Below are 22,388 nucleotides of genomic sequence, written 5' to 3'. Positions count from 1 at the left end.
AAAGTATATTTTCTGATAATTATTTTTACTTTATATTGCACCTGGCTTTAATGTTTTAACGATTGACGACCTTTTTTTGTCCAATCTGCATTCATAATACATCCTAAAACGTGTTTTTAATGGGAGCTGCATGGTTAAAATTGCCTCTTTATAGATATAAACGTGTTAATTTAGATCCAACCCAAAAGGGGGAGCACTTTCCCCACAGCCCCTACCACAGGAGTGTTTATCCGGTGAAGAAGAAGCTGCAGAACCAAACACAACACCAGCCTGAGTTGGAAAGGTAACAGAGACACTTTTCATTATTTTGACAGCTTTAAAACTCAATACTGAAATACGTTTTTACTCAGAGGCAAATTTCAATTCAAACCAAGGCTCAAATTCAGCAACGGTGATACTTCCGCTGAAAATCCACCGGTTTCGATCTGTTTTAGCTAGCTAACGTTAAGCTCTCTTGACATTGCATTTATTTTTTCAACCCTGGCGTTAAAATAAAATAACGTATAAAACACACACGAGCTTTAGCTCGAAGCTGTCACTCTCTCCTAATGCTAATGTTAGCTAGCTAAGGATTAAGGTTAGCTGACCTTTTTTGTTCTGGATTATTTTTAAGGAATTGACACGAGCAGTATTACCTTTATTTTTACCCAACATATTTTCTCTTTTCCCACAATTGATATTAAAAAGTAGCATCACTATATTCTTGTTAAATTGCATACATTTATGGAGGGACGAATCTTGCTGTTGCTATGGTAAAACGGAACCATTGGGTAAAACCATAGACTGTATATATAAAGGGTAAAACATAATCGGAACAGTTATCTCTATGACAACGGACATCATTTATTTACCTAGTGAATAAATCAACACATAGACGCTTTACACTTTGAGACATATATTCAAGTTAACGTAAAGCTAAACAATACTAAACAATAACTTTTCAAAAAAGGATTAGTTTCTTGGATGTGACAATTCCATTCACATAATGAGTGTTCTTATTATTGATTTAACCAACTTTGCAATAATATCAACACTGGATTAGAATTGAAAATTGTATTGATCCCCAATACTAGATGTATAATAATATGTTTTTATGTAACATAGTGTGTGTTTTACTTGCAGAATGCCTTTCCACTTCTGCCCCCAGTGTGGGACAAAGTTGCAGCCGGGTTTCAGATTTTGTCCTTCATGTGGGGAGAAGATTCCTTGTATTGTTGATGAATCTGGACCTGTGAGCCCGGTGACATCTTTAAGTCTCTCTCCAGCCAAGAAGGATGAAGCAGTAGTTAAATCATTCCCTGTTTCAGTAGCAAGTGGCCAGCCCACAGGAAGTACAGGTAAACATCTTGACAGTGTGTTATGTAGAGTAAAACATAGATTTTTTAGACTTTGTGTGGTTTTTATCTTTGGGAATGTTAATCCTGTTTTTCTTCGCCACATGGATGTAACACCTCAGCTCTAGTTACGACTCGTCCTGCACTGCGGAAGCCACGAAACTCCCTTCGTCTGGAGAATGAAGTTACATTTAATATTAGCAATGCCACGCCACCTGTGGTGCCCTCCACTACTATCAAAGGTGATTTATAATGGTTTGGAAGAAGTTACCGATTGAGAAAATGTGCTTTTTGAATTTAATTTGCTGTAGCATGAACCATCAGTCTGACATATAGCTTTAAGCTCCAGGCAGCACATACCAGTGGCCAGGTGGGAAATAAAATAATAATTTGAAATATTTAATGCATTTTTCTTGGACAACATGCTATGATTTGCTATGATTTGTCTCAACAGATAATGGGGATGGATTGTTCGGAACTCCACCCAAGCAGCAGTCTCCTCGACCTGGTGAGCTGAAGCACATTCCTCGTGGAAAATCTATTTCCTGTCTTCTGTCTTGATGTGTCTTTCTCATTATTTTGATTGCGGCTGATTCTATCTGCAGGGAGGGGAAAGGCGAGACGCTCCAGCCCTGCTGAGCAGGCAGAAGAGGGAAAGAGTCCGAATAATAAAACAAGCAGGAGAGCGGAGGATTTATCAGTACATGGCCCCCTAGTGGCTGTCTCCTCCCCTGTTTCCTCACCAAAGTCTCAGTTAAAAGGTGAGAAACAATTATTATTGTATTTCATTATGGATTAAGCTGCTGATTTTTTTGTCAAGAAAATATTAAAAGATATTCAGTTGTATATGATATAAAACAGAGAATCACGAAATCTTTATATCAATAATTTACTACAGTAAGAACAACTACATGATTCAGTTCTCAGGGGATGGACCTGCATTTTAGATTCACAAAATATCAGTCGGTTAAATGGAGACACAGGGTTGAATCTTATCAGGTCACTTGGCAGATACACTTTGCATTATATAAGCTCAATGTAAATGGGACCATTTCTATGAGGATACACTTTGCATTATATAAGCTCAATGTAAATGGGACCATTTCTGAAGAGATTCAATGTGAAGGGATTTGAAGTGGAGGTATAGTTTTAACTTTGACGTCAGTAAACTAATTCTGGTCATCTCTCTTTATCCTTATGTTTTCAATTTGTTATGTTTTCTATGCATCCTTTTTTATGTCAGCGTCTCACATACTTTGAAACATACGACGTAATTGGTGGGTTGTTTCTTTTTGCATTTATCGCAATAGGAAAAAGCAAATCTAAGAAGGCAAAGCATGCGTCTGCTGTGGAGCCGCTGCAGGAAGGCGAAGAGGTGACGGACACGGCGGGAAAGAAGTGGAAGCTGGTGAAACTGCTGAGTCAGAGCACCACAGAGCTGCTGTACGAAGGTGAGACTGGCAGTGGAAATACTGGTTTATATTCAAATTACATTTCAGGTAAAAGATAAGGATTATTATTATACAGAAGTATTTATTCAAATTTTGAACAAACTATTCAGACTTGTTTTTCAGTCTTTCATTTACAATATAGCTGTTTAACAGAAACTATATTCTAAATAGATATGCTAGATATATAAAATGGTTAAATTATGTCGTTTTAGTGTTACCTTTTATGAGACTCTTCTTTTTGTTTCCATTTAAAAAAGTATCCTGGGTCCAGGTAACTTGAATAAAGCCTTACAAAGAGAGGGCTAGTTTCGTAGATAGTTTGGCAGTCCTTCAACAGGATAACACAATTAAAAATCTAAATGTAAAGTAAAAAGATCCTGTATTGGCACAACATAAATATAATTTTTGGTTTGTTTTTTTCAGTTTTGCAAATAGATTCCCGATCCAATTCCAAGGAATCAAATCACATCCTCAAGCTGGTAAGTGCCGCCTGAACAGACGTGGTGCATTTGAAGGTTTTATGATTACTCATATGTGGGACTGCAGTGCCATAAAGGAAGAAACAATCGCTCTCTCACTTGTGTATTTGTCAGGGAATGTATTGTTCTTATTTGTTATGTATTTCCCGTAAACTTCCTTGAGTCACATCATAAAGTTTATCTTATCTTTCTTTGTGTTAGGGAGCTAAAGATGGCAGAATCTTCACTGAGCAGAACTTTCTGCAAAGAGCTGCTAAACCTGTGTCAGGTGAGGATTTAATGTGTTTCAAGTTCAACATTTCTTTTATTTACAAAAACAATGTTAATGTTGCCTATACAGGGTGTCCGCGGGGTCTAAAAAGTATTAAAAGTTGATAAATCAATTTAGCGAAAATTAAGGCTATTAAAAAGTATTAAACGGCATTTTCCAAGGGGTTAAATGTTGTAGCTTTTGTAGTCATAAGTATATAAATTGTCCAAAGAGGTTGTATTCTACAGTGTGCCTGAATGTAATCATTGCGTAGGAGTATAGTGTGATTCTTTGTAGTTTATTTATGGCATCCAGTTGGATTTGACATGTGAGGTAAAGTGTGTCGCCAATGTAACCGGTTAAAACTCGAAGTGGCGATGAGGTCTTAAAATGTATGGAAAGGGTCTTAAAAAAGGTCTTAAAAGGTATTAAATTCGACTTCAGGATTCCTGCATATACCCTGCTATAAAAGAAGTGGTGATTTTCTATGGATATGAAGGGCCAGGGTAGTCCTACCATGGTTCTTATTTATCTAATGATCATTACGAGAGGAACACTTTTATTTTAAATGAATAGCAGCATTTATCACAGTTGATGAGATAGATAGATGAGATATTGAAAGTCAGAAGGAGAACCACTAACAATAAGTCAGTGGTAACGGTTCTGGCAGTTTGTCATGTGATGTCGTTTCACAATGTCACTTAAAAATATGTTTCCTTCATTTCCTAATCCATTTAGAGGAAAGCAGAAGTTGAAAAGAGATTTATTTTTAACGGGAGCATCTTGAATCCTGCTTCATGTGTAAACCACATATCAATCATGTCAAAGCAAAACTGGCTAAGACTGTAGCAACATCAAGACACATTCTGGGCCACTAATCATTACTTACCCTCTATAATACACTCATATTGCCATATCTGAGTAACTGTTGAGATTTTGGGAAATACTTACAAAACCAACCTCCAGACATTATGCATATTACCAAAAAGAGCAATAAGAAGGATCAACAATGTTGGATATCTTGAACACACCAATTAATTATTCTTAAAGTCAGATACACTGAAGTTCAGGGATCTGGTTACATTTGAACCTACACAAATCATGTACAAAGCAAGACTTAATCTACTCCTAGGTAATATACAGAACATGTTTATGGAAAGACAAGGGAGGTATAATTTGAGAGGAGAACTTGCATAAAAATCTGTACGGTGATTTTGTGGAATGGTTTGGAGCCGGAGTTAAAACAAAGCATTCAATAAATCAGTTTAAAACGATGTACAAAAATACTTTCTTGGAAAGATATAGGGACAAGTGATCTAAGGTGAGAAATAATTATAAATGTATGTAAATGTTATATATATTTTGTAATATATATAAAATATTAAAGCAGTTATTTATAACGGCAGAAATCATTTTACGGACTATCAGCAGTTTAGTAAGGGGTGGGAATTTATAAGCATTGGCTTCCTTCTGCTCCTTTTCAGACACTATTATTATTATGAAATATATTTGTGTGAAATATATAAATATTGTTTGAAGATTCATGAAAAAATAAAAAAACAATATGGTATTCGGTTGAACATTATTATTTATTTTTTTGTATCTGTTCGTATTAAAGATGGAAATGAAAATAATGAAATGAAATGAACAAAGTCATGAATCACACATGATCATTCATACCAATGGTCCCTCTGCAGTGGACAGGTGGATCAAACAGAACAAGATGGACTTCCTGGGGATTCCCTCCTGTGCCGGCTTTGGTCCTCATGCAGAGTCCTACAGGTGTGAATATTTACACACCTGTACAAAAAGTTTACCATTAACTTAAGTCTATTATAAGTTGTTCTTTATGTCCTTTCTTATTTCATAGGTTTCTGATTTTCCCCAACATGGGCCAGTCTCTCCACTCTGTCATGGAGGAAGAAGACGAGCTGCTGTCGGAGAAAGCTGTCCTTCAGCTCGCCTGCAGAATAGTGAGTGTCAACTTTTAACTTGACTTTTAATCAAATACCTAAAGTTATCGGGTCACTTCGTGCCCTAATTCTCTTTACATGGACGTCTCACACCTATTACATTAACATTATTAGGGAACATTAAACTGCTTTTACAGTCGTTTCACATCACAAACTGTAACGACATCATTTATACATCTGTTTTTATTTACTCCATGTTCACTTTTGTCCATGTGTTTGTAACCTGTCTTGTATCTTGTTCTGTTTCTGTTTTTTTATCTTGTTGAAGTCTCTCTCAACGTATCCTGTCATATTGTATCTCCTATCTAAATCATGATCCAGATCTTGAATAAGAACTGTTTTTCTCCCTTGCTTGATAAACGGTAACATTGGTTTCCCCTTGCAGTTAGATGTGCTGCAGTATATCCATTCAAATGAGTACGTTCACGCTGATATAAACGCAGAAAACATTTACATCAAACCAGGACAGAAATCACAGGTGAGGACATTTCATTATTCCAACTGTACTCTATTAGTGTCCATGATTGAAATGCCTTTTACATTACTCTTTACTTGTGTGTGTGTGGTTAGGTTTACCTGGTAGGATACTGCCACGCCTTCAGATACTGTCCTGGTGATCAACATGTGGAGTACCGTGAGGACAGCCGGACGCCACACGAGGGCAGCATGGAGTTCATCAGCCTGGACGCTCATAAAGGAGCAGGTCAGTCCCTCCTCTGGACTCCTTTCACCAGCCAATCAGACGCCGTTTCACTCCACAAGCTACTGTACACTCAACACTCTCAGATGAATTTACATGAGCACCAGCTGCCCTCCTCCCACAGTCCATCTGTCTGCACACACAGGCGTCACATGATAACACTGATCTGATGTTTTTCTTTTTGAATGATTGTGATTTTATTTTAGTGTGACAGTTCTTTCAACCTTTGACATGTTTAATATGGAAACCACAATAACTAGGTGTCTCTAAATGTGAGGATTGTTTGGTGGTGTTGATGTTTCAGGGTGAGTGTGAGGGAAAACAGATGTAGTCATCGCTGTGTGTGTGTGTGTTTCCTCTCAGCTCCGTCTCGACGCAGCGACCTGCAGTCTCTGGGTTACTGCATGCTGCACTGGCACACAGGGACGCTGCCATGGACTCAAATCACTCACCCAGACCAGGTGGCCACGCAGAAACAGAGGTGAGAGAGTTGTATTCTTAAAAAAGAATAGGCAATTATTTTGATCCATCCATCAGTTGTCAATTGCATTTCTCATGCAATATTTGTATCTCCTGCTCTTTATTATGTCATATTTAGATTCATTACTTTGGGTTTTGGACTGGCAAAACAAGACATTTTAGGACATCAACTTGGACATTTTTGTACTAATATCTGATATATTTTTAGACCAAACAATAAACTTGCTAAAACAACCGTTAGCCATAGAGTTTATAACTGGGAAGTTTTAGTCAACACACCTTTGAATCTCCACAGAACTTGTATCAACATGCCTGCATAACACAAGCGTATAAGATTAAGTAAGTGGTCAAATATAAAGGAATAATCAAACTTTTCTCATTGTAGGTACATGAAGGATGTCCCTGCTCTGTTGAGTCACTGCTTTGAGAAGAATATAGTTTCCAGTGAGTTAAAATGTTTGTTATACAACAGATAACCCGTTTGATTCAATGTGCATTTTGCTGATATATTTCTGTGTGTGTGTCCCGTTGAAGGTGCATTTCAAGCGTACCTGACTAACGTGATGGCTCTGCAGTACACTGAGCAGCCGGACTACTCTGCACTGAAGGCCGGACTCAGCGCCGTGTTACTGCAGCTGGGGGGGGCAGCGGAGCAGCCGCTCAGCTTTTAGGTGAGGACGTTATCACTCTGCAACTTAGGTACAAGTATGTCGATTCTGGTCACAGGGTTCCTTCATTACACTACATTTCAATTAACTGATGCTTTATTCCAAAGCAACTTACAATTAGTGCAATAAACCATGAAGATAAAAACTCAGAAACCCGCAGGTACATTTGCTTCAAATAAGCCAAACCATTGTTAGTGCTGGTGCATTAATAATGTTGGTTCGGACACTTAGTGCAGTTATTTAATATTTTAAAAATGTAAATTGTTAATTAGGATTATTTGAAGTGGGTTTTTAGGTGTTTTTTTTATCCACAATTAGCAGCTGACACTCGGCACGCCTCCAGTTTGGAGAAACAGACAGGTGTAGTAGCAAAATGATAAGCAAACACTACTGTGGACAGGGGAATCAGCAACATGTCATTTTAGCCACCTTAAAGAAATCAATATCAGTTTAAGGGTACGACATATTTAGAACGGTTTCATATTTTAAATATAGCGTACATTCAGTTTGACGGTTGATTTGTTTAAAGGGGACCTATCATGCAAAATGCACTTTTGTACGTCTTTTATACATGAATAAGTGTCCCCGGTGTTCCAGGGAACTCACCAAGTGTCAGAAAACACAACCCTCTCTCTTTTCCTCCATACCCAAATCTCTAAAAACGGGGCTGCAACGGATCTGATATAGACTGATCCAGATTTGAAGATTCCTCTGACGTCAGGACGGCGGAGCTGACCTATCAGGGGAATGAGAGGTTGCCGTGGCATGGTAACAGCATGGTAACACGACGCTCGTAACTCGGCCCCCTCCTTTGCAGGGGGGCGTGGTCAGCTGCAGCGCATGCAAAGACAGGGTGGAGGAGAGCAAAATAGAGCGAAATTAGGCATGGCTAAAATGCATGATCTGTTTGGTATTTTGAAAAAGAAAACTTATAAATATACCTTATATAGGTATGGCCCTACAATATATTATTCAAATATAGCATGATAGGTCCACTTTAAGGTGGGTCAGTTTTTTAGCTTATGTTCTGCAGCTGCCCCTGTTCACATTGCCTTGCTCCTGGGATTTTAGGTTCTTATACACATAAATTAAGTACACAAATAGTTCAGTTGTAAGAAATGAGCGGGAAATGTGCCCTCTCATCCCCGGGGCATGAGACCTGGTCCAGAGGAGATGTAAACCTAAATATCAAAATGTTTGTTTATTATTTTGAAAGTTAGGCATTCTCTGTGATAATATTAACATGTGTACTGTGTTTTAATTTCAGAGAAATTGAAGAAAGAAGACTATTTGGAAGATTTTAAATATTTGTTTTATCATGTTGTGTTTTACTTAATTATTATTGCACTGAAGCCGAGTCTTTTAGAGTTCCATGTGTGCACTCGTGTTGGTGAATGGGTTTTGATGGGAATCTTCTTTTTGGGTGTGGTTTTTCATATTCATTGCACAGTGTTTTAAACAATGCAAGGTCAACGTTAATCTCCCTTAAATGTGAGAGCGATGCAAGTTCTTAATATGTGACGCACAGATTTGGGTTTTGTTGACATGTTGCGAGTTTACTTGTCACAGTGTTCCTCTTTTAGCAGATACCTTTAACAGTGGTTTGTCTTTGACATGAATTTACTTCTGCTAAACATTTCCTCAACATGAGCCAACAGACGTAGATCCACCCTTCCTTATATGTAGGCACAGTTAGTCTGCCTGTATAGAAAGCAATACATTTCATTTAAAGCAGTGCCTTAGTGTCCTTTATCAAAGAGCACAAGACATCTTGAGTTTAAGGCTTGTTAACAAATAAATTGTGTTTGAGTAAATGTTTTTGTTTTTTAACTTTTGTTGTTGTGAAGTTTTCTGTACTAATAACCCAGAGATAAACAGGCATTCAACACAACAGCAGACCTGGTCATTTTAAAGAAACCTTTATAAAGTTTAAACATTGCTGAACATAAACATTTTAACATTTCAAGACATATACAATTCTTTATATGAAACAGTAAATATCTCTTATTGTGCACACTCTTAAAGTAATTCAGAAAATAAACACTGTTATCTTTAGCCTGATCTCTCCTGTCGTGGCATTTTAAAACCTTACATCTCTGTCACTTGAGGCACTTTCTGAATGTCGAGGCTTTTGTAGAACAACGTAAAGCAAGATGCTGAAGGACTATAGCGCCCCCATGAGGCGGCTTCTGTACACAGCTGCAGACCTGATGGCTGCCTGCAGTGGAGCTGGCGCACACACGCTTCTATACAGACATGCTGGCAGTGTGAGGCAGCTACACATGCAGGTTTAAATATAGTTTTACTGCAGGTTGATTTCATGTTGGACCGGATGAGCTTTGAGCAGAAACTCAAAGTGTTTTTATTCAGTCCTTATATTACTTATCTTCCTGGGTTCAATGTAACTTCTGCTCTCGTGTACTTTTGAGTAGTTAACTCTCGATGATACGTAAATTAAAAGATCCCGCTTTGTAAATGAGATTGTGTCCACAGCACAAAATGTAAATCTTTAGACATCACATGCTCACATAGTGGAAAGAGCTCTGGGCTTTACACTGATTTAACACTGAGAATCATAACCTTAAAAGTAGTTTAACATCCACAAATACTGACAGTTTTGTATGCAACTCAGTAAGTGATTGTTTGTTACTCTGTTGATTGAAACAACTCTATTAACTTGAACTTAAAAACCATTAAAAAAAATATTAGATTACTTCAAAATATGCACTGTAATAAAGCCGAAAAACAAGGCCGCTTAAAGCTGTTCCTGAAATGTTTTGGACATTACATTTTCACATGAAAGGAACAGTTTATTAAAGTGTAAACTAAGTGGTATCCCGCTTTCACTCAGGCAACGTGATGAAGAACATGTTGAAGGAAAAGGACGTTTGAAGAGGGACTTCAAAACGCAGAAACCTGGAGGCTTATCGTTCTTGGTCAGAACAAGGCAAATATGTGCACAAACTCGGCCCGAGAGGACGAGCTTGTTTGTCTGAGCAGAAAGTGGAACATCCTCAAGGCCTCCGATCCGCAGCGTGATGGGGAGATGGCATGAGGAGATCAGAGTGGGAGAAATGGTTTAGCTGAGGCTCCTCCGTGTCCTTAGAAGACGGTAGTAGCCAATTGTTTGGGAGAGGAGGGACGCTCCTCCTGGCCATGTGACACGTGCTCTCCTGAAAGATCGAACACAGGAGGGAAATGAACACATCTCTCTCGCCTGCAGTGCTGTGGTCACATGACCAGCTGCAGCCTCTGTTTACAAACTCCTCTCACCGGGTAGATTTTCTCCCTTTTTCTCGCTGTCACCTTCCTTCTCGTCGGGCATCTCTATCTGACACAGATCCTGCACGTCCTCCACGCTCGATTCCTTTAAAAAAACAAACATGTTTTTCTCTTTGAAGTTCGTCAGACATGTTTCACAGTGGTATCATTGTTGGAGCCGTTTTCCTCAGAGCCATCTATTAGTTACGCATTCTTCCACTTAATGAGATCATCAGGGATTTATTTTTAATATAATTCTTTATGCTGCTCAGAGTTTTGTAACCCCAGTGTCTCTCCTCTCTCTCAACCATTACATTTTATGCAAATTAATCCCAGTTGAAAACACCTAAATATAAATAATCATATGGGCAATGATGGCGAATTTTAGAGACTTTTGAAGTTAGTTATGATAAATTAATATATGAACATACTAAACACTTTAAAAAAAAAGGCATTAATCGGACAGTTTGATTACCTGTGATTCAGAGAAACGATCTTCATCTGAGTTCCTGAATCCTTCGGGAGCTTCCATAAGGATCTGCAGACCGTCAGCCTCCTCGTCATCGCTGCAGAGAGACAACAGGGACATACATGGTGAGTCAAAATTAAACACCATAACAGACACTGAGGGAACTATTCAAACCCAAGATTCAGGATAGAAGGAAAATTGATTTTTTTTAGTGCCAAATACTTGACAGGCTCGAGCAGCAGGCAATGATCACTAACACTGACCTTCCTCCAGAGTGAAATCTCTCTTCCTTTTCTTCTTCCTCCACTTTCTCTTCCTCCATTTTGATTTGGTTCTCTTCAGGTTGCGCAGCATCCTCCTCCTTTTTCTCTTCTACTACCTGTTTATTTCCTCCCTCCTTTCCCTCTTCCTCCTCATCTTCCTCGAGGTCAGAGCAGTTGAGAAAGTCGAAACTTTCAAGGGCCGTCTCGACTTCTAGATTGAAACTAGAAGAAACTGGAAAAGGAACCTACGGAGAAAACAAAGCAGTGTTTAAAGTTAAGGTATAAGGTGTTTTTTATTTAGTTATATGTTACGTTTTAGATTTTTTGTTTTGTTTTGCGAAGCACTCTGTGTTACCCTTCGTGTATGACAACTGCTATACAAATAAAGTATGATTGAGAATAAACTTCACAAAAACAATGAAGTGAAGCTCACCGTTGGAGGGTCCTGCGGTGGTTTGGACTCCTGGACGGACTGACTGTGTTTCTCTGATGCTTCGTCCTCTGCTGCTTCAGTGGTGCTGTCCTTTGTTTCTGCTTCAGTCTGTCCAGCCTGCACTGGCAAGTCCTCAGACTGTTTTACCTCCTCTGCTGAAATACACACATGTGGGACCCCACTTTCAGACAAATCCTGAGTGGACACAGCGTGTACAGAGGACACGTCGGGGCAGGAGCAGCTCAGGTCTGCCGAGGTTTCAGAGAGGTCCGCTGACTGGAGAGACGCTCGATCAGCCGCGGTGCAGTCATCGCTGTGAGAGCAGGAAGTCTGCAGGTGGCCGTTTGGCACCGCGTCCGTCTGAGAGAAAACCTCCCCGGCTTCGGTCTCGTCCTCCTCCTGATTGGAGGAGAGCGACGGCGTTGAGGCGCTGGACTTGTGTGGCGTGAAGGACAGCTGAGAGGTGAGCGTGGTTTGCAGCATGTTGGAGGCCGTGAGCTTCTGAGCGTGGTGAGCGAGCGCCGGGCTGGACGAGTCGTCGGAGGATTCAGACGAGTTGGACCAGACGGTGCCGTTCTCCACTTCCCCCTGCCGCCTCAGCAGAGACTAGACAGGAAACACGGAGGACATTAACTAAAAGGCCCAAAGGTATGTCGACATACTTCAGGATCACAGGTTTTAAGTGCATGTTGATTATCAAATTACATCACGAAAAATGTAATTGCGTTAGGGTTGCAATTAAAGATTATTTTCATTATTGATTCATCTGCAGATTATTTATGGGAGTCCAAGGGGAAGTTTTTTAAGACATTCAGTTAATATGATAGAAAACAGACTAGGTAAAACTACATTTTTGAGAGGCTGAAGACCGCTTTCTCTACTATTTCTGCATGAAGGATGACTGAAAATGCTGATAGTGTTGACACATCGATTAGTCCATTAGCAGCAAAATAATAATTGCCAACTCTTTTGACAATGACTAATGGATATGGTCATTTAACAAGAGAAAATGTCAAAGCTTCACTATTCCAGCTTCTTAAATGTGAGGCTGTTATTGATTTCATGCCATTGCTTTTCCTATCTGTCTGTAGTCTATGAGTATGATATAAAGCAGAGAAAAGTAGAACATCTCTCATGAGAGAGACTGAAAAAACTTCCAATTTTGCTTTAAAATCAAATCAAAAAGATGGTGTTTTGTTCAATCGATTAATTGACAAATCCTTTCAGATGTTAAATGCAGTGCATTTGATCAATAAAACAGACAAATTCCTTGATCCAGTTCTCAAACTGTTGATCAGAGACGCTAGTAATGGGCAAGGATGAAAATACGAAGTGGAACTAAAGGGAAATATCCAGCGTCATGTGGGACAAAAAAGACGAGTGGGACATAAACAATTTTTTTGACTATAAAGGGAATTACAGACATAATTCATTGATTTGATTTATCAATTGAGCACATCAAACATTTGCTGCTTACATCTTAGATCTGGCCTCTTTCTCCCTCATACTATAAACTACAAATATAAAAGTGTTTAGCTCCTGCACTTAATGCAATATGTGGGCACTGTTAATAAATAATTTGGGTAAAGCTGTGATTGTTAATATTTTAAACACTAAATCAAGATCATCAAAGTTTTCTTGAATTCCCCCCCTTAAAAATGTAAGTAGTCACTCCCTTGATTGACAAATGCCCTGATCATTTAGTAAGCCCTAAAAATCTCAAAATAATCATATATACAGAACACATGATCTGGTTTTGAATTAAATAATCAAAATCAACAACAATATAATCACGTTGCATCGGACAAAATGTCTGTGATTGTCTTTTTCAATTTTCAATTTTAAATATCATTTTTTTCTAATATATATTATCAATCGGTTTGGTCACTATGAACTAAACTACAACTACGTCCCAACACACCGACTGTACTGAGGTGAATCTGGGTGTAGTGCGGCTCAATTCACAACGTAAGGACGCCGTCCTGTCCGCCATGACTTCGTGAAGCGCCTCCACCAGCGAGCGGCTCGGCCTGGGCCTGCCCTGAGGCGTGCTCTTCAGCGATGTGAGGAAGAGGAGGGACATATTGGAGCTCTACTCAACCACTATTAAACAGCTACAAGGGCCACAGCTCTGCTCACACATGCTGCTGTCACACGCCGCGCTACCGCTATCATTCATTCTCCGCGCATTAGCTACGCCACTCCCACAGCCACATGTCCTCACACACAGCGCTCTGCGAACACGCTCACACACATCAGAGCTACCGCTACACACAAAACAGTGGGGGAGTAGCTGAAATAGAACAAGCCAATGAAATGACAGTAATAATGGCCATCAGGAGGATTAAATATACAGTATCTATATGATGTACAAATGAATAGCAGCAAACAGTGGTGGAAGAAGTATTCACATCATTACCTCAAGTAGAAGTAGTAATACTATACTCTAAAAATACTCCATTAGAGGTAAAAGTCCAGACTTCAAAATGTTACTTAAGTAAAAGTATTATAAGCAAAATGTACCTTAAGCATCAAAGGTGTGTACTATTATTGCACTGTATAAGCAGTACTGCATAATATTATATAAGCATGTCAAGTGGTTTCGGTAAAACATTTTAGCAGCGGTGTTAAGTGTCAATAAATAGGGATACTCAGAGTACAAGTACCTCAAAATGTAATTAGATTACAGTACTTGACTAAATGTACTTAGTTACTTTCAACTACTAGTAGTTAAAGGTTTACGACAGGGGCCAAGATTGGCCATTAAGAGAAACAATGTAATAAAGTTAAGGTGAATAAAGTTAATGTTACTCACATAAAACACCTGCTCCCGCATAGAGGGCGTGTCAGGAGGGCTTTGATTGGACAGCAGCCGCTTGGTGACTGTATTGGTGGAGGACGTCTGGTCGTCCTTATCAAACGGACTAAAAGACAAAGGAAAAAGCAGGACAACGGGTGAGAAACTGAACAAAATACACCTGAACAATTGGTAAAAACTGGTAAAAGTGTTGAACTATAATAATAAAAAGGGCCAATTAGACGTCTAATTACCTCCAGGTGACCTCCAGGTTCAGCTTCACCGTCCCGAGGTCGTTGATGTCCACGGCGAGCGTCTGGGGCAGCGGGCAGAAGAGGTCGAGCATCTCGCAGGACACGCTGCCCACCACCACGTGATTGGCCAGGCTCTTCAGCTCCGTCACCTGGATAAACAAAACAGGAAAACCTCAGCGAGAACTTCCAAGGAATGACGAAGTTAATCCATGGGATTTTTACGTTGAATTTGAGATTATTTAGTTTAACTCTGTGGCAAGCAAATAAACAAAACTTTTTCCATTTTTTTTAAAGCTCATATGCATTCGCAAGAGATAAAATGCAAACGTGTAATAAAACAGTCACAGTAGGATGTTGTTGTCTCGTGTAGCCACTTTTTAGCAAAGGCCTTTTTTAATGACACATCAAATCCTCCAAGATTGCTGAGTAAATTCACACTAAAGAAACAAATGTGTATTATGTCCACACTAAATGCGATAAAGTTACTGCTGTTTGAGTCACATTTGCTAAAAGCAACACATCAGTTTTACGTAAATATTTAGCCTCTTTAAAAATAACACTTTGAATTTGTGGCTTTGAATGTTTTCATTGGAATTGTTTACAATGACAAACATTAGGAATAACGCTCGCCATGCCTTTTTAAATCTGATTTCCTTACCTTGATTGACAGCAGTTCTGTGACGAGAGGCAGGAAGATGTTCTCTTCCCCGTCCCATATCTGCTTGTTGCTGACTTCCATGCGGCCTCGTAGCCTCCAGCGCTGACGCCCATAGCGCATTAGGACCTGATGGAACCAAAAACAGTGAATGTGATTCAGCAAACACAGACTCTGTCACAATTTGTAGCTACTTCCTTGTGTTTATGATTCTTACCTCATACTGGTCACCAGAACAGAGCCGTGCGAAGCCAGCGAGGCCTGAAACATGTAAATAGAAAAATGAGAACTGTGCGATGGCAGAGAGCGGATGAAAATAGGAAGTGGTAGAAAGTGACTCACCCTTCATCTTGACATGAAATTCTCCCATCTGGCTTTCTAATTCACTCTCAAGGGAGCACATGTGCTGCAGGGACAGATGGAGGCATCGGTTTGAATAATTTAACAGAGATTTGAATTTACAGCACACATCAATCACCTGTGATTTATATAGCCTGATGTCAAAGAATACACATTTGTCTTAGGGGGATTTACAGCATACAACACCCTCGCAGTGGGAACATTTAAGAAACCCCAGGGAGAGCAACAAAAGGAGGGATCCCAGAACCGACTGACATGAAATAAATGTTGTATATATACAGAATAAACAACATGACAACATATTGAGAAAAATTGTGAATGTATATTAAAATGAAGGATCTAGGAGGAGGTCACAAAGCTGCCATTTGCCACCAAAATGAAAAAAACATCCGCTCACCTCGGTGCACTCCCTGTAGCCCTTGTTGGCCTCACTCAGGCTCTCTCTGGCCTCCCGGCTGCCCACGGCCACGTTAAAGGCCGCCACCATCTTACTCGCTCCGTCACGCAGTCGCCGCTGTATACAATACGCATCGTACAGCTCCTCTACCTGCAGAAGCATATATAATAATATAGTTTATTTGTATAGAGCTTAACAGAGAACACACAAGACACGATACAAAAACAAGACATGACATACTACTTTCAATAGGCATGAGGAAACAATGGATGATTGCACTGTTCTTTATTGTTTGTTTGTAGCCTTTATTTAACCAGGTTAAAAAATCCCATTGAGATCAACGATCTCTTTTTCAAGGGAGACATGCAACGTCAAGAATAGTGGGCCGTGTAACTCAATAGTTGAGGATGAAAATAAACCTTAAAATTACAGAACAAATTATAAGAAAGCCTTTTGACAATATTTATTGAAATAGTGGTAGTTTTATTCATTCATTTGATGAAAAAGATCAGATATGCAAAACTATATATTTTTTTGAAATAACTCAAGCCCTACTGAGCAATGGCAGCTTTTAACAGCACTGACACAATATCCCATTATAAATTAAACATTAGCATTAATTTAAAGTCGTGTTTGTGTCCATCTAATGAGTTTAAGTCCAATATTAATTCTCTTTTAGCTCTGATTTCTCCACCAACTCCCGAGGGAAATATCGTGCAGTCCTTTGATCCATTGTTTTAATATAAATGTTGATTAGTGCAGCATCAAGGTAAAAGATTATCTTTTTTTTTGTAATCATGTATTTATGTATACATACCTTGCTGAGATGGAACTCCAGTCGGCGCATAAACCTCTCGATGGCTTTCACTTGCTATAAAAAAAGAAAGGAATGATAATACAGGACGTCTTTCTTTTATCTGTTTACAGTTTCAATGTGAATGAAACTCACCTTGTCCAGCTCATACAAAGACCCCTGCAAAACAAAATAAAGCATTTAGCATCACAAAGTGTCAGATTAACATGCTGACTTCCAGCCTGGCACTGAAAGGAGGTCAGGCTGGAGTGACTGGTTTGACTAGAGGAGCTCTCACCAGACGACCGTTCCTCTTGTTCTCTCGTGACTGCTGACCCAGGCTGTCCAGCTCCAGCTGGTGGACCTGCAGGTACGACCTAACAACAACACAAACACATTACTGTTTAATCCTCATTTACAAAAGCAGACGTATTCACTCCACCTGTCAGTCGTGTGTGGACTCAATGCAAACAGAGTCTGCGTTGTGTTTACTCACTGTAAGCCTCGCCGTAAGGCAGCGTAGACCTCGTCCAGCCGCTCGGGCTGCGGGATTTTAGTGGGTGGCTGTTTTGTGGAGCCTGTGAACATCCTGCTTCCTTACAAGGCACGTTTCTCTAGGATCAAACAGGCCTGAGGGAGGGAGAGGAACATGGGCTCGTTTCTGATAAGACCTCCAGGGTTATTTCAAGAAGCACATTCAAAATAGGCAGCAAGGAAACTGGCATGGGAAGAAATGGAAATATCATCCAGGCCAAAATAAATGTGATACACAATGTTATCCTCATAATCCTAAAGATATGATTGAAACTCTTAAAAAGGCACTTAAACATACTAGAATCATACTGATAGGATTTATATTTAAAGTTTTTGATAAAAAAAACTAACAATCCTATATAGCAGGGGTTCCCAACCTTTTTTCCCAAGAGCCCCCCCAAATGACTCCTGTTGGAAGTTGCGTAAATAATCTACAGACCGATCTGATCGGAGCAACTGTGACAAATAATCTGAAACCGGCATGGACAATGACTATGTTTTAAAAATGCGCTTATCCAGAAAAGCCTGGTTTGGACACTTTACGGGCAGAAGAAACATTTATATTAAAGAAAGAATTATACATTTCTGTCTTTTTATGCCTTTAATAGCTACTAACTTGAATTTTTATTCAAATTAATTAATCAATTATTTTTTACATTTTATTGTAATGTAGAGACAAGGCTTTTAGTGACAATCATGTATTGCGTTACAATTATATGTAAAAAAAAAAAGAAAAAAAAAAAGTCTAAATATGATATTTGACCTCAAATCATCTGAGGCCTGGCGACCCCCCTGCGATCTTTGGCGCCCCCCCAAGTTGGGAACCACTGCTATATAGGCTAATCCTTAATCATAAAGTCCAAACAAATAAAAATAGCAACATTACGTGAGTCTATTCTATTTTTATTTTTTTAAATCATGCTTTATTTATCACTTTGCTACAATGATGGCGAGACAGACAGATTTCTGCTCACCTGCGGAGTGGAGAGAGATTGTCACTATTCTAGCATGCTTGGAGAGTTGAGTGTAGCGCTGTGGCTTCAACAAACCCAAGGACATGTCCTGTAATTACACAAAAAGGAGACATTAAGGACAGAAATGTCACACTTTACTTCATACCTCACTGTACCTGACAGTGCTCCGGCTCTGTGGTTATCAAGGACTCTCATAATTACAGAAGTCACAGGAAGAAAAATGGTGAAAGGGGGGGGGGGTTGGAAACACACTCTTTCACTTCCTTGGTTTTGGCCACATTGTTTTGTTTAAAAGTCTGAGACTGTGAACGACACACACGCAGCTACCACAGTGGCCACCACGGACAACATGAAGGAGTACAGTCTGCTTTTGCTTCTCTTCCCCTTCCTTTCCTACTTCTCCACCCCCTCCACATCCAGCAGCAGCGCACAGGAAGTCTCATGGCTGACTCTACACAGGAAATTCTACACAGAAGTTTGGAAGGAGAATATAAAAACTATCCCTCCGCTGTTGGTGCCAGGGTGTAAAACTTGAACTCTTTTTTTACTCCAAGATAAACCAGTAAATGTGCAGATTAACAGCAGACAGGGGAAACTATAGGAAGAGAGGGTCCCGCATGGGTTTATCTAGTCACAAAAGAGATTACATATTTAAAGCAAACTAAAGCTGTCAAGCAGGAAACCATCCCATATTAACACATGGGATCTGTGAATGAGCCCATAGCACAGGACAGAGCCCATTGTTTTACACCAAACTCAAAATCAAGAGAGATTTTTATAAACATATGGGATTACATATTCCACCTGTTGCAAAAGAAACAAACAGATAATGGTTTTACTTGATCAAAGCTTGTTAGGGACAACATTGCTGACTGAGAGTAAGCTGTAAACTCCCTGCTGTGACTCTACGTTCTCCTGGACGTTGGCTCGGGGTGTAGCATGCCGGGGGTTCGGCTAAACTGCTAATCTAAGCTGCACACTGGGAGGATTAACTGGAGTTGCTCAGGGGTCAGAACAAGGCAAAGAAAAGATGCTATACCAGAGAGCCTTTACGTCAAAAAACAACACACCAACAACTACAGCTGCACCACATATTGTTTTTTTATCAGCATCATGATGTCAACTCTCACGATGAACACATCAGGAAAGATTGCTATAATGCACTAAGGGATTTTTTTTTAATTAGTTGAAAGTAAATGTAAACTGATCAAATGTAACGATTATATATTTTATTATTAGTGTTTTAGAGTGTGTTTGCTAAAAGAACAAATCCGCTAGCTAAATTAAATCTTTAGCTAATGTCTTTATTATTACAGCCAATAAATAGTTACAAAACTGAAATAAATGTACATTGATTTTGTTTTAGTCGTTTTTTTAACCAGGTAATGATGTTTGCTTGGTTTCAGTTTACTAATACATTCACAGCTTTTTTTAGTTACAGTTTCAGATTAATATTAGAATCCTGATTTAGCACTATACTGAATATATTAGAAAAGCGGAACTGGGTACACTCTCTGTCTATGTGCCTCAAGTTATATCGCAATATTTGACAACATTATGGCATGTTTTCCTTATATCATGCAGCCCTAACACCAAACACTGTTACCAAAAATGGCCTAATGACTTGTGCTGGACTGTGACTTGCACCCTGGGGTGGGCACAGCTTTAAAAGTGCAAAGTCACAATGGTGATACACACATTTTTTACTCTCCCACCCACCCATAAATAGCTCAGTGGCCTTCAGTAATATTAATGATTCTGAATGCCAATTACTACTCGGTCAGATGTGCTTTTATCGCCCCCCCCCTTACATTAGAGATCATTAACTGGATTAATCCTCTCCTCAGAGCGGCGGGAACAAAGAGGACACTGTTTCCAATCACCTCACAAGACTGGAGTTTTGTCTGAAAAAAGCCTTTGGTGCTCTCACTGCATTCACAAGCGCATGCAGTCTTGTTCAGTAAGAAGTCTGGGCCTGCAACCATCTCAGAAAGGGTTGAAAATAACAATTATTTGTATTATCAAATAATCTGCCAATTATTAGATCTATTCGATTCATTGTTACAGTAACTGCTTTCCCAGTTTCATTAAGTCCATAACCAAAAGATATTCAGATTAGAAGGATATAAAACAGAGAAAAGTAGGAAAACTCCATATGTGAGAGTTGAAACTGAAGTTTCTTCTGATTTTGCTTGAAAAATCAACTGATTATCAAAATAACTGCAGATTATTATTTTGTGGATCGTCTGAAAGATAAATCAGGGCTGCAACTCATGACTTTATTAAAGGCTAACTATTTTATTAGTTGATAAATTATAATATTCCCCAACTATGTTGTACATTGTTGAAGTAATTCTATTATGCAATAATGTCTAATGGTTTTAGCCTCTCAAATATAGAGATGTCCTGCTTTTCTCTGTTTTATATCACGTTCACAGAATAAACAAATACAACAAGACATCTAAAGATACATCCTTGGACTCTGAGGAGCTATTAATCTAATAAACAATCAGCAAATCAACTAATATAAACCAATTGTTAGTTGCAGACACAAATAGATTCAATCCCACCAAGTGTTCATTGTTGGCTTGTCATCATACAAAATGGTGAAAGAAAGTCATGCATGTGACGTTTGGAGATTAGACATAATCACTACTGGAAGTGATTAATTTCCTCACGATTAGTTGATCCACTAATCGACTAAACATTGTTCCATTAGTGCAGATATAAATAACTACGTAGCTCACACCCCATTAGACCCGGTTACATCCATACTTTGTTGTGTGTTTGAGGAAGAGGAGGAGGAGGATGAGGGGTAATGGTGTTACAATAAAAAGCAACCACTTCTACTCCAGATTACTGGATTACCCGGCGGCAGCAGCAGGCCACTGAGGCGGATCAACACGTTCATCCATCACGGTCTTTACTCCAAGTAGAAACAGCACAGGATGGGGCTCAGAAAAGCTAATTTAGGGAGAAAAACTGTGTCGTCCAGATTTGGTATTCCGCACATATCCCACCCCAGCCCCCGGAGCTCATCACAGGCCACAAAAAAAGTCCACCCCCGTCCACACCAGGACCCCCAATACCCTGCTGCCTGAAAGTGTCCGTCCACACAACAAAACACCAGAAAAGCAGTAAGGAAATACGCGGATTAAAGCCAATTACAGCCAGTTTGGTGAATATAATTTCGATAACATCACAGGAAAGCAACTTGGTCGGACGGACTCATGACCATGTAGAGAAAAAATCTTCTTGTTGTTGTGACCTTGTCGATTAAAAGCATCCTCTTACCTCTGATTAAATGTCCGACACACCGGAGAAAACGACCGGGGTCTCATTTCCAACACGATGCTCCACACAGTTTGCAGAGGTTTACAGTTATTCTGGGCGCTGTCCCTCTCCTTGATTCGCAGTTTTTTGTGTCCACCGTCAAACTGGCAGAAACTACCAAAGACAACTTCCGGTGGGAGGTTTTCATCATAAAAGCCGCACAAGTGAACCCGAAATTGCAGATGAAATGAAAACATAAATACGCAGATATTAATAACTACAATAAAGCCAAATAAACAGGGGTAGAATGCCATCATTAATGTGTAATTACATTACAAAAAGACGCACCCTTGGTAACATAATCATATGAAATAGAAAACATAAAATGCATCACATAAGATGGAAAATACGCTAGAGCTCACTGTAAATAACAATATAAAAATACAATTTATAAAATAAAATCAATACCCATACAAACAAAAAATACATGTATTTTCTTCCAAATATTTGTATAATTAGCAGCGACACGTTAGATGCCTTTTTAAAGTTCTGTCTGGTGTCAATAGAGCTTTTTTTAATTTATTTTGTAT

The 22,388-nt window shown here is 39.3% G+C and overlaps 2 protein-coding genes across 4 annotated transcripts; one reads left to right on the top strand and one right to left on the bottom strand.

Moving 5' to 3' along the window:
- The first annotated feature begins 193 nt into the window (after window positions 1-193).
- On the top strand, window positions 194-9,149 carry vrk3 (VRK serine/threonine kinase 3). 3 transcript variants are annotated; one of them, XM_034116482.1, is made up of 16 exons: window positions 194-283; window positions 1,123-1,337; window positions 1,457-1,576; window positions 1,789-1,842; window positions 1,940-2,095; window positions 2,645-2,785; window positions 3,209-3,264; window positions 3,466-3,532; window positions 5,212-5,296; window positions 5,385-5,487; window positions 5,873-5,965; window positions 6,058-6,190; window positions 6,551-6,668; window positions 7,053-7,111; window positions 7,202-7,338; window positions 8,603-9,149. In XM_034116482.1, exons 2-15 carry the CDS (start codon window positions 1,124-1,126, stop codon window positions 7,336-7,338), a joined length of 1,536 nt encoding a protein of 511 aa, XP_033972373.1. In that variant the 5' UTR covers window positions 194-283; window position 1,123; the 3' UTR covers window positions 8,603-9,149. The 3 variants fall into 3 exon arrangements, with proteins under 3 accessions (XP_033972373.1, XP_033972372.1, XP_033972374.1); XM_034116481.1 differs by having other exon boundaries at window positions 2,645-2,833; XM_034116483.1 differs by lacking the exon at window positions 1,457-1,576 and having other exon boundaries at window positions 2,645-2,833.
- An 89-nt stretch (window positions 9,150-9,238) lies between these two features.
- Window positions 9,239-21,963, bottom strand: LOC117471446 (rho family-interacting cell polarization regulator 1-like). The gene is made up of 17 exons (XM_034116480.1): window positions 21,820-21,963; window positions 18,526-18,613; window positions 17,514-17,647; window positions 17,316-17,394; window positions 17,174-17,197; window positions 17,042-17,095; window positions 16,225-16,374; window positions 15,810-15,873; window positions 15,685-15,728; window positions 15,471-15,596; window positions 14,813-14,961; window positions 14,577-14,685; window positions 11,762-12,367; window positions 11,329-11,573; window positions 11,072-11,162; window positions 10,609-10,702; window positions 9,239-10,508 (listed from the first exon to the last, which is right to left on the bottom strand). The coding sequence occupies exons 3-17, from the start codon at window positions 17,603-17,605 to the stop codon at window positions 10,438-10,440; spliced, it is 1,998 nt and encodes a 665-aa protein (XP_033972371.1). The 5' UTR covers window positions 17,606-17,647; window positions 18,526-18,613; window positions 21,820-21,963; the 3' UTR covers window positions 9,239-10,437.
- Window positions 21,964-22,388: the final 425 nt, after the last annotated feature.

The sequence above is a fragment of the Trematomus bernacchii genome, unplaced genomic scaffold (assembly GCF_902827165.1).
Source record: "Trematomus bernacchii unplaced genomic scaffold, fTreBer1.1, whole genome shotgun sequence".
In the NCBI taxonomy this organism is placed as follows: domain Eukaryota; kingdom Metazoa; phylum Chordata; class Actinopteri; order Perciformes; family Nototheniidae; genus Trematomus; species Trematomus bernacchii.
The sequence above is the reverse complement of the archived record's forward strand: the minus strand, read 5'-3'. Positions and strand labels throughout refer to the sequence as shown.